This window comes from Lolium rigidum, chromosome 6, assembly GCF_022539505.1.
Source record: "Lolium rigidum isolate FL_2022 chromosome 6, APGP_CSIRO_Lrig_0.1, whole genome shotgun sequence".
NCBI lineage: Eukaryota > Viridiplantae > Streptophyta > Magnoliopsida > Poales > Poaceae > Lolium > Lolium rigidum.
Genome location: NC_061513.1, coordinates 113221342 through 113233630, shown reverse-complemented (window position 1 = coordinate 113233630; position 12289 = coordinate 113221342). Strand labels below are relative to the sequence as shown.

The 12289-nt window shown below is 45.7% G+C and overlaps 1 protein-coding gene across 1 annotated transcript; it reads left to right on the top strand.

Annotated features, from left to right (window-relative positions):
* The first annotated feature begins 5477 nt into the window (after nt 1-5477).
* Nucleotides 5478-9633, top strand: LOC124659532 (heat shock 70 kDa protein, mitochondrial-like). Its single transcript, XM_047197398.1, has 6 exons — nt 5478-5611; nt 6725-6798; nt 6888-6966; nt 7058-7627; nt 7737-8357; nt 8760-9633. The coding sequence occupies exons 1-6, from the start codon at nt 5549-5551 to the stop codon at nt 9399-9401; spliced, it is 2049 nt and encodes a 682-aa protein (XP_047053354.1). The 5' UTR covers nt 5478-5548; the 3' UTR covers nt 9402-9633.
* The last annotated feature ends 2656 nt before the right edge of the window (nt 9634-12289 follow it).

Here is a 12289-nt window from a genome sequence, read left to right as displayed (position 1 = left end):
CTAAATTTGTTAATCTTAATCCTATAATCCAACACATGTTTTTCACGCTTGGTGATATGGAAGAAGGGGAAAAGAAAGATTTTGTATTAGAAACCCTTCTTAGAGAATTTGGTGGTCTAGCAAGAGAAGCTAGAAAGGTGTTTGCTAAATTTAATATGCTTGGTTCTCCTACTAATTTTGTTAGTCTCCTTGAAAAGATGGATATGGATAGAATAAGATACACTAATAATATTGATGATGGAGGGGAGATCAAAGCACCAATACCATGTAAGCTCCTAGCTATGAATGATGCACTAGAAAATAACTATGCTTGGCTTGTTCCCGAAAATTTGTTTGATGAGAGTAGCACACCTAAGACTAATGAAAAGGGAGATGCTAAAACTTATGTATCTAATATAATATGCCTAGTTGATAAAACTCCACACCTCGCTGAGAATGCACCACCCTTCAATAATACTTGATACACACTTTCCGCGCCTAGCTGAAAGGCGTTAAAGAAAAGCGCTTATGGGAGACAACCCATGTTTTTACCTACAGTACTTTGTTTTTATTTTGTGTCTTGGAAGTTGTTTACTACTGTAGCAACCTCTCCTTATCTTAGTTTTGAGTTTTGTTGTGCCAAGTTAAGCCGTTGATAGAAAAGTAAGTACTAGATTTGGATTACTGCGCAGTTCCAGATTTCTTTGCTGTCACGAATCTGAGCCCACTGCCCTGCAGGAAGCTCAGAAAATTATGCCAATTTACGTGCATGATCCTCAGATATGTACGCAACTTTCATTCAATTTGAGCATTTTCATTTGAGCAAGTCTGGTGCCATTTTAAAATTCGTCAATACGAACTGTTCTGTTTTTGACAGATTCTGCCTTTTATTTCGCATTGCCTCTTTCGCTATGTTGGATGAATTTCTTTGATCCACTAATGTCCAGTAGCATTATGCAATGTCCAGAAGTGTTAAGAATGATTGTGTCACCTCTGAATATGTCAATTTATATTGTGCACTAACCCTCTAATGAGTTGCTTCGAGTTTGGTGTGGAGGAAGTTTTCAAGGATCAAGAGAGGAGTATGATGCAACATGATCAAGGAGAGTGAAAAGCTCTAAGCTTGGGGATGCACCCGGTGGTTCACCCCTGCATATATCAAGAAGACTCAAGCGTCTAAGCTTGGGGATGCCCAAGGCATCCCCTTCTTCATCAACAAATTATCAGGTTCCTCCCCTGAAACTACATTTTTATTCGGCCACATCTTATGTGCTTTTTCTTGGAGCGTCGTTTTGTTTTAGTTTTTGTTTTGTTTGAATAAAATGGATCCTAGCATTCACTTTATGGGAGAGATACACACTCCGCTGTAGCATATGGACAAATATGTCCTTGGTTTCTACTCATAGTATTCATGGCGAAGTTTCTCCTTCATTAAATTGTTATATGGTTGGAATTGGAAAATGATACATGTAGTAATTGCTATAAATGTTTTGGGTAATGTGATACTTGGCAATTGTTGTGCTCATGTTTAAGCTCTTGCATCATATGCTTTGCACCCATTAATGAAGAAATACATAGAGCATGCTAAAATTTGGTTTGCATATTTGGTTTCTCTAAGGTCTAGATAATTTCTAGTTTTGAGTTTGAACAACAAGGAAGACGGTATAGAGTATTATAATGCTTTCAATATGTCTTTTATGTGAGTTTTGCTGTACTAGTTCATCCTTGTGTTTGCCTCAAATAACCTTGCTAGCCTAAACCTTGTATCGAGAGGGAATACTTCTCATGCATCCAAAATACTTGAGCCAACCACTATGCCATTTGTGTCCACCATACCTACCTACTACATGGTATTTTCCAGCCATTCCAAAGTAAATTGCTTGAGTGCTACCTTTAAAATTCCATCATTCACCTTTGCAATATATAGCTCATGGGACAAATAGCTTAAAAACTATTGTGGTATTGAATATGTAATTATGCACTTTATCTCTTATCAAGTTGCTTGTTGTGCGATAACCATGTTTATCGGGGAACGCCATCAACTCGTTGTTGAATTTCATGTGGGTTGCTATGCATGTTCGTCTTGTCTGAAGTAAGGGCGATCTACACTGAGTGGAATGGTTTGAGCATGCATATTGTGAGAGAAGAACATTGGGCCGCTAACTAAAGCCATGTTCCATGGTGGAAGTTTCAGTTTTGGACAAACATCCTCAAATCTCTAATGAGAAAAGAATTAATTGTTGTTGAATGCTTAAAGCATTAAAAGAGGAGTCCATTATCTCGTTGTCTATGTTGTCCCGGTATGGATGTCTAAGTTGAGAATAATCAAAAGCGAGAAATCCAAATGCGAGCTTTCTCCTTAGACCTTTGTACAGAGCGGCATAGAGGTACCCCTTTGTGATACTTGGTTAAAGCATATGTATTGCGGTGATAATCCAGGTAGTCCAAGCTAATTAGGACAAGGTGCGAGCACTATTAGTACACTATGCATGAGGCTTGCAACTTATAAGATATAATTTACATGATGCATATGCTTTATTACTACCGTTGACAAAATTGTTTCATGTTTTCAAAATCAAAGCTCTAGCACAAATATAGCAATCGATGCTTTTCCTCTATGAGGACCATTCTTTTACTTTCAATGTTGAGTCAGTTCACCTATTTCTCTCCACCTCAAGAAGCAAACACTTGTGTGAACTGTGCATTGATTCTTACATACTTGCTTATTGCACTTATTATGTTACTCTATGTTGACAATATCCATGAGATATACAAGTTACAAGTTGAAAGCAACCGCTGAAACTTAATCTTCTTTTGTGTTGCTTCAATACCTTTACTTTGAATTATTGCTTTATGAGTTAACTCTTATGCAAGACTTATTAATGCTTGTCTTGAAATGCTATTCATGAAAAGTCTTTGCTTTATGATTCACTTGTTTACTCATGTCATACACATTGTTTTGATCGCTGCATTCACTACATATGCTTTACAAATAGTATGATCAAGTTTATGATGGCATGTCACTCCGGAAATTATCTTTGTTATCGTTTTACTCGCTCGGGACGAGCAGTAACTAAGCTTGGGGATGCCGATACGTCTCCAACGTATCGATAATTTCTTGTGTTCCATGCCACATTATTGATGTTATCTACATGTTTTATGCACACTTTATGTCATATTCGTGCATTTTCCGGAACTAACCTATTAACAAGATGCCGAAGTGCCGCTTCGTTGTTCTCGTCGTTTTTGGTTTCGGAAATCCTAGTAAAGAAATATTCTCGGAATTGGACGAAATAAAAGCCCGGAGGCCTATTTTCTCACGAAGCTTCCGGAAGTCCGAAGGAGAGACGAAGAGGGGCCACAGGGGCGCCAAACCCTAGGGCGGCGCGGCCCCTTGGCCGCGCCGGCCGTGGTGTGGGCCCCCTGTGCCGCCTCTTGACCTGCCCTTCCGCCTACAAATAGCCTCCGTGACGAAACCCCCGGCACCGAGAGCCACGATACGGAAAACATTACCGAGACGCCGTCGCCGCCGATCCCATCTCGGGGATCCCGGAGATCGCCTCCCGCACCCTGCCGGAGAGGGGAATCATCTCCCGGAGGACTCTACACCGCCATGGTCGCCTCCGGAGTGATGAGTGAGTAGTCTACCCCTGGACTATGGGTCCATAGCAGTAGCTAGATGGTTGTCTTCTCCCCATTGTGCTATCATTGTCGGATCTTGTGAGCTGCCTATCATGATCAAGATCATCTATATGTAATTCTATATGTTGCGTTTGTTGGGATCCGATGAATAGAGAATACTTGTTATGTTGATTATCAAAGTTATGCTTATGTGTTGTTTATGATCTTGCATGCTCTCCGTTATTAGTAGATGCTCCGGCCAAGTAGATGCTTTTAACTCCAAGAGGGAGTACTTATGCTCGATAGTGGGTTCATGCTCGCATTGACACCGGGACGATGACGAAAGTTCTAAGGTTGTGTTGTCGTTGTTGCCACTAGGGATAAAACATTGATGCTATGTCTAAGGATGTAGTTGTTGATTACATTACGCACCATACTTAATGCAATTGTCTCGTTGCTTTGCAACTTAATACTCGGAGGGGGTTCGGATGATAACCTTGAAGGTGGACTTTTTAGGCATAGATGCGGTTGGATGGCGGTCTATGTACTTTGTCGTAATGCCCAATTAAATCTCACTATACTCATCATGATATGTATGTGCATGGTCATGCTCTCTTTATTTGTCAATTGCCCAACCGTAATTTGTTCACCCAACATGCTTGTTCGTCTTATGGGAGAGACACCTCTAGTGAACCGTGGACCCCGGTCCAATTCTCTTTATCGAAATACAATCTACCGCAATACTTGTTCTACTGTTTTCTCTCGCAAACAATCATATTCCACACAATACGGTTAATCCTTTGTTACGGCAAGTCGGTGAGATTGACAACCTCACCGTTTCGTTGGGGCAAAGTAGTTTGGTTGTGTTGTGCGGGTTCCACGTTGGCGCCGGAATCTCCGGTGTTGCGCCGCACTACATCTCGCCGCCATCAACCTTCAACGTGCTTCTTGGCTCCTCCTGGTTCGATAAACCTTGGTTTCTTTCTGAGGGAAAACTTGCTGCTGTGCTCATCATACCTTCCTCTTGGGGTTGCCCAACGAACGTGTGAAATACACGCCATCACGTATCACCCAGCCCTCCGCCTCCTCCATCTCGGAGGTGCGAATGGCCGCATGGAGGTGCGGCCACTCGCCTCCTCCTCCGCCGCCGAGATCATCAGCGCAGCGCCTAGGTCCGGGTCCTCCTCCGAGGACTCGGGCTTCACCTCGAGCAGCAGAGGCGGCGGTTGCGGCAATGCCGCGCCGCCGCGGGCGGCCTCTCCGATGTGGAGGCCGCCTCGGTTTCCTCCCGCAGGCCGCAGCGCCGACGGACGACGGCGGCCGCCGCCGCCTCGTCGTCGTTGGCGGAAGCGAACCGTCGCTTGGCCATGGCGGCGGTTTCGCTGCGGAGTGGAGTGGGGACCGGAGTGGAGGGCCAGATCCCCTCCGGTCCCCATTTAATAGCCTCCCCGGTCACCGAGCGGGTGGGACCAAGGGAGACGAGGCGACCGCGCGCCGGACGCGAGCGGACGGCGCGTGCCATCCGCGGCCACGCAAACCTAGCCCAGATTTGGGCCGGGTTTGCGTCGTTCCGGATGCCGCGGCCGTCCGCTTTTACGGTGCGTCCCCGCGTTGGGCCGCGGTTTTGGGCGCGGTTTGGGTCGCCCTGTTGGAGATGTCTTAAGGACGCAATTCTTCCAGACAGGCCGCAGAACCACTTGTGACCCAAAAAAAAAAAACAGTGTAGTTAATTCGGTCTTGGGCCAGGGGTAGTAGAAATGAGGCTTAAACTAACTTCCTAACAATCCGGCAATAAAGGCCCATGTCGTCCATTCGCTGCACCTCCCCTCGATAATTTAGGCTCCCTTTTTTCTCAGAACTCACAGCAGTACACGCGGCCGCGACCCCATCCTCCCAAGTCCCCCAACCCTAGCCGCCAGGAGCTGAGGAGCAAGCAAGGCAGTGCGCGATGCGGCGATCGGCGATGGCGCTCCGCTCGACGGCGGACCGGTGCTTCGGCCACCACTCACCGGTTAGTTCTTCACCACCATGTGTCTCCTCCTGCCTTGTATGCTCCGGCCATGTCGCCCGTCCCCCAGGTCCCTCTTCCTCTTCGGCGAGCGACCAGTAGCTCCTCCAACCGCAGTACTATAGGTCTTCCATGAATCATCCTTCCGTCTGTAGGTTTTCCTCCTCTAACCGGAAACCCAAGCGAATTTTCGGGTTCCTAAAAATTGCCAGATTAGTTCGTCAGTCATCTTCGAAAAAACGGAAGTACTTAGAAAACTAAGTGACAGATCCGGAAAAATAATTGCGCACATACATCAACGAACACAGTGTATCTTTGGGCATCTGGCCTATATTGATGTATACATAACTTGTCCGCCGTTTGGTTGCTGGGGATTTGGCTTAGCCTCAGCTGTTTTGCTTTATTTCTGCGCACGACTGTGACAAAGAAACTTGTTGTCGGCAGACTTGTTCCATTGTTTTTTTGTCGGTAAGTGAATTTGTGCTCGGTATGCTTTAGCTAGAAGCCGCACCATTACGATAAAGTAACGTCCAACATGTCCAGGTAGAGATTACATCACTTCGTTCATACATGTCCAGGATTTCAAGGCACGCTACCTTAGACCCCCATTTGATACAAAAACTAAGTTTGAGACCCATCTTCCTACACCTTGCTGCAAGTGTTCTGCTTGTCTCCATGTCAACTTAGTTTGGTCCACGCAGCCAAACGGAGTGGTGTGATATCCTATTCCTGAGAAGGTACCAGCCGCTGTATATCTTGACCATCGCATGGAAATTTCCCTAAACTATCATTGTATTGTAGCATGAATTATGCAACAAGTCATACTAGTTATATAATGATACACGGCCTCAGCAACCCAATTCCGAAACCAAGCCTTTGGTTGTTGCATTCTCAATTTCTCATGTAAACCAAGAGTATTCATTTTCTGTCTTTCGTCCTTTTTTCCAACTTCTGTTTGAACTTTATGCAGATCACGATTATTGTTTACTTCCCTACTCTTCATAGATCTGCCAAACAAATGCTCAAAGTTTAGATTTATACTAATATATCACAAAGCAGCATATATCTTGTTCCATTTTACCTTCTGACTGCCCCTTCAACTTGTTTGTGTTTCAGTTGACAAACGTTATTCAGTCAACGTTCAGTGCAAATGCTTGTTCAAGATGGGGAAGTCTTGCAAGAACTTTCAGGTAATTTCCTCATCTTGGTTTACACAATCTGAAGGAGATGGTTGCAGTATGCATCTAACTTCTCCATGTTCTTTTTTTTTCTGTTACAGTGCAAAACCAATTGGAAATGAGGTTATTGGAATTGATTTGGGGACAACGAATTCCTGTGTTTCTGTTATGGAGGGAAAGGTGAGTGGTTCTCGTATATATACTCTTCTGCTGTGCTTTCTTTTCAGCTTCTTAAACAATGTGCTTACATAAAAGAGAAAAATTATTGCAGAGTGCAAAAGTGATAGAGAATTCAGAAGGTACTAGGACGACACCATCAGTTGTTGCTTTCAGTCAAAAGGGGGAGCGGCTTGTTGGAACTCCGGCCAAGCGTCAATCAGTGACAAACCCACAGAATACCTTCTTTGGTACGAAGCGTATGATAGGACGGCGCTTTGATGACCCGCAGACGCAGAAGGAGATGAAAATGGTACCATATAAAATTGTGAAGGCTCCCAATGGTGACGCTTGGGTTGAAACAACAGATGGAAAGCAGTTCTCACCGAGCCAAGTTGGTGCATTTGTATTGACCAAGATGAAGGAGACTGCTGAAGCTTATCTTGGCAAATCTGTTTCCAAGGCTGTGATCACAGTTCCAGCTTACTTCAATGATGCTCAGCGTCAGGCAACCAAGGATGCTGGTCGAATTGCTGGACTTGATGTCCAAAGGATCATCAACGAACCAACTGCTGCTGCTCTTTCGTATGGAACAAACAACAAGGAAGGTTTGATAGCTGTATTTGACCTTGGAGGTGGTACGTTTGATGTCTCCGTTCTTGAAATCTCAAATGGAGTATTTGAGGTTGGTACATCTTAACTTTGTACTCCTCCCTTTTAGAAAGATTCTGTAGCTAGAAATTAGAGATAACACATTTCATGCTTATTCCTGATGTGTTGATTATGTTTGTCAGGTAAAAGCAACAAATGGTGATACTTTTCTGGGTGGAGAAGACTTTGATAATACTCTGTTGGAGTACTTAGTCAGTGAATTCAAAAGAACTGATGATATTGATCTGTCAAAGGACAGACTAGCTCTGCAAAGGTTGCGTGAAGCAGCCGAGAAGGCAAAAATTGAACTCTCATCAACTGCACAGACTGATATTAACCTTCCATTTATCACAGCTGATGCCACTGGAGCAAAACATTTGAATATAACATTGACAAGATCGAAGTTTGAAAGTTTGGTGAATGGTCTGATTACAAGGACTAGAGACCCGTGCAAGAATTGTTTGAAGGATGCTGGTATCACTGCGAAGGAAGTTGATGAGGTTCTTCTTGTTGGTGGAATGACAAGGGTTCCCAAAGTGCAGGAAGTGGTTTCAGAAATCTTCGGCAAGGCCCCTAGCAAAGGAGTCAACCCAGATGAAGCTGTGGCCATGGGTGCGGCTCTTCAGGGTGGCATTCTCCGTGGAGACGTCAAAGAGCTTCTTCTCCTTGATGTAACCCCACTTTCACTTGGTATTGAGACTCTTGGCGGTATCTTCACCAGACTGATAAGCAGGAACACTACAATCCCCACAAAGAAAAGCCAGGTTAGTAAATAAGGCTCAGTGGAGTAGAAAAATTAGGTCCTTTTGACGTTTGTCGCAGGGCATTTTATAATTGGTATGCATGCTTTGATAGTCCTTTATTCTCCTTGGCTATTCTTATGATGCTTTCTGTCAATAATCTGGTATTGTGCATTGCATGGCTGCATCTGCATGGTACCTAATTATTCTTCTGTTTTGAGAATTATGATACCTTTTTTAAAAACTGAGAATTATGGTACCTGCTTATTCATTTAAGTGATAACTTCCATGTACGACATAACCATAAAATGTGTTTTTTTTTGTGAAGTTCTCTGATATTGCTTTGCCTGTTCATGTCTGTTTCTCCTCTTCAGTTTTTTTTTTTTGTATAGTTTAGGCCTAACTAATCTAGCATGTTCTCCGCAGGTGTTCTCAACTGCTGCTGACAACCAGACACAAGTTGGTATTCGTGTCCTTCAAGGTGAGCGTGAGATGGCGACAGACAACAAACTTCTTGGCGAGTTTGATCTTGTCGGCATCCCACCAGCACCAAGAGGACTGCCACAGATTGAGGTCACGTTCGACATTGATGCTAATGGTATCGTGACAGTCTCTGCGAAAGATAAGGCCACCGCGAAGGAGCAGCAGATCACCATCCGGTCCTCCGGTGGGCTTTCTGACTCTGAGATCGAGAAGATGGTGCGTGAGGCTGAGTTGCATGCACAGAAGGATCAGGAACGTAAAGCCCTCATTGACATCAGAAACACCGCAGACACTACCATTTACAGCATTGAGAAGAGCTTGGGAGAGTACAGGGACAAGATCCCTGCAGAGGTAGCCACCGAGATTGAGACGGCGGTTGCTGATCTCCGCGGGGAGATGGCATCTGATGATGTTGAGAAGATAAAGAACAAGATGGAAGCGGCCAACAAGGCTGTCTCGAAGATTGGGCAGCACATGTCCGGTGGTGCATCTGGAGGTGGCGCAGCTGGTGGCTCGCAGGAAGGAGGATCGCAGGGCGGAGGTGACCAGGCTCCAGAGGCTGAGTACGAGGAGGTGAAGAAGTGAAGCTGCACAGGCTGACAGCTGCCTACCGGCTTTACTCTAAATACAGCAGCTAGTTTTTGAGGAACACTAGGATCTTTTTTAGCTGTAATAAAATTTTGTTCAACTGAGGCATATGAAACATGCTAAAAGTTCTTAGCGCACTTGGTATTTGCAGTATTGTATGACTTGGTTGAACTAGGTTCTACGCTTTGAGGTGCATCAAGGCAAACCGATTTGTGCTTTCTTATAGTCATTTTTTCTGCCTGCAGTGATACATTGGTACCTTTATGTGTATCAGTTGTTGGTTCACACATGATCCGATTAGCACTAGATGCTTGCATTTCGTTCTTACGTTGTTGCTAGAGAAATTTGTACCGGATTCTTTCACGGTGAATGTCAGTATGTGACCCTTTCATTTCTCAAGACAAGGCGACAGACATATAGGATGCGTTTGGTTGCCTGCATCCCCTTGGCTTGCATCGGGCCAGCAATTTTTGGTCCGTTTGGATGCCTGCAGCCCACTTCGTTCTTGCATGAACTGGGTTTTAAAGCATCCCGGGACAGGTTCTGGAGGAACGTCTGGAATGACAGTTTCTCTAGGGCCAGGTCCGTTGCGGCCAGAAGCCTGCACGCGAGGAGAGGGAGGCGGAAACGCCGCGTCCCTTCGGGAACACGAGCCATAATTAGCCTCACCGCTCCCTTCTCTTTCCTCTCACCCGCGACCGCACTCTCACCTCCCCTAAACTGTCACATCACCCGGCGGTTCCCCTCCCGCCGACCAATCCGCCGCACCGACGCACGGAGGAGCACCGCTACCGGAGGAGGAGACATCGGCGAGCAGCACCGCGACATCGGCCGTAATCTGCTCCGCAGTCTTCATCGGCATCTCGACTTCGCCCGCGACCTCGAGCTCGTCCTCGACCGGAACAATGGTGGTAACGACCTCTCCTTCTCACATTTGTACTCGTTCTGGCAGAACATGCCATTCTCGGGCATTTCCGACGACATGCACATTAGATCTGCTAGGGTTTCCGTTAGGATAGCGGTCGGATTGACGTTTGCAAGGTGTTCGTCCCCATTTCTTGATGTTCTTGTCCAGTTCTTGCTTTTGATGGTCTCGATTAGCTTAGATCTGTTACTCTAGTATCGGATTGCGGTAGATCCTTTCTAGATCTGGCTTTGGATTGCTGAAACTGGCAGATCTTACTGTGCATGCAAAGAGGGGAAGGGTTTTTTGTGCTGGGGTTTAGCATGTTGAGATTGCTGTGTGGAATGAGTCGCGGTAGTTTATTGTACATTGTGTAGTTTATGATTGAACTAGGCCGATGATTGTAACCGGTAATCATAGTGTGAGGAGATAATAGATCAGAACCTATGTCATGACTGAACATCACCATGCCATTGGTTCAGATCAAACATCTCCTCCATATGTGCTATTGTATGAGGCCTATGCTACCTTGCTTTCCATGTTTGTACTTCAGTTGTTCAATGGCCAATGATTTAACTATGGCACAACGGAAAGCAGGGTGATGCCCTCAAACTTAGTCGTGTGTGCCGTATTACTTGCACACTAGACTTAGTTTGCAGACAGCCCCTTTGCTTGCCTTGTGATCCAATATATGAGGTCTCATTTTATTTGTCTAGTGCAATGGCCAATGATTCAACAATGGCACACTGGAAGGCAAGGTGCTGCCCTCAAACTTAGTCGTGTGTGCCATATGACTTGCACACTAGACTTAGTTTGCGGGCAGTCCCTTTGCCTGCCGTGTGATCCTACATATATGAGGCCTTGTTTTGGTTTGTCTAGTGCGTTGGCCAATGATTGAACAATGGCACACTGGAAGGCAAGGTGTTGCCCTCAAACTTAGTCGTGGGTGTGTGATATCTTGCACACTAGACTTAGTTGGAGGGCAGTTCCTTGAGTTGCCGTGTGATCCAATGTATGAGTCATCACATGTTTTCAATGTTCGTTTTCATCTATATACTTGTGAGCAGGCACACCTCTAATGGCATGTGTTCTTGTGGCAGACTGAGAAGCTCAAGCTTGGGTCACCTGAGACCCCGGACGAGGGACCGTCCAAGAAGCGAAGGGCGGCTAACATCGGCCACTTCCAGCCGGACGTAGGGCTGAACCAGTTCCTGCGCATCGTCTTCAAGCCAACCTTCAACCGGCTACGGATCCCTCATGATTTCGTTAGTGGTTCGGAGAAATCCCTTCGAACATCATCCTCACCACCAACACTGGCTGCTACTGGAGGATGACTACGGTGAGAGAAGGCGATGACGCATACATCGACCAGGGGTGGGCGGCCTTCGCCGTCGCTCATCGCCTGCGGATAGGTCGGTTCCTCGTCTTCAAGAAGGTGTCCACCTTCCAGTACAATGTGGTCATCTTCGACTACACCTGCACTGAGGTGATGACCATGTGCCGTTACCATGGCGACGCGACCAGGTGTATCGTCTTCCAAAGTCATGTCTGAACCTTCTGGTCTGTGTGTACTTATTGTTCCAGTCGTCTGTTGAACTCGTCTATGGTGTGTCGTGAACTATGATCGTCCTGCGTCGTGAACTATGATCGTGTTTAAACTATTATCAGTGCTAAGTTTGTCTGAACTGTGAATTGTGTTCTTGCTTGTGATGTTGATCGTTGGTAACCTCACCACCGAAGGTAAGAGGTAAGCAGAAGCAGTTTCTGGGTTGCAACCAAACAACAGGGCACCGTCTGGGCTGCTACATGGTCTGAAAACCGAACTACCAAACGGGCAGAGCCCAATCTCCACGGGGCCGAAAAAACTCAATGCAGACCACCAAACAACGTGGTTTTTATGGTCCATCGCTCATCTACGACTCGTAGGGAACTTCTTCCCAATGCGTCAGTGGTGCAGGAAAGTGATGCATGCTACCAAACG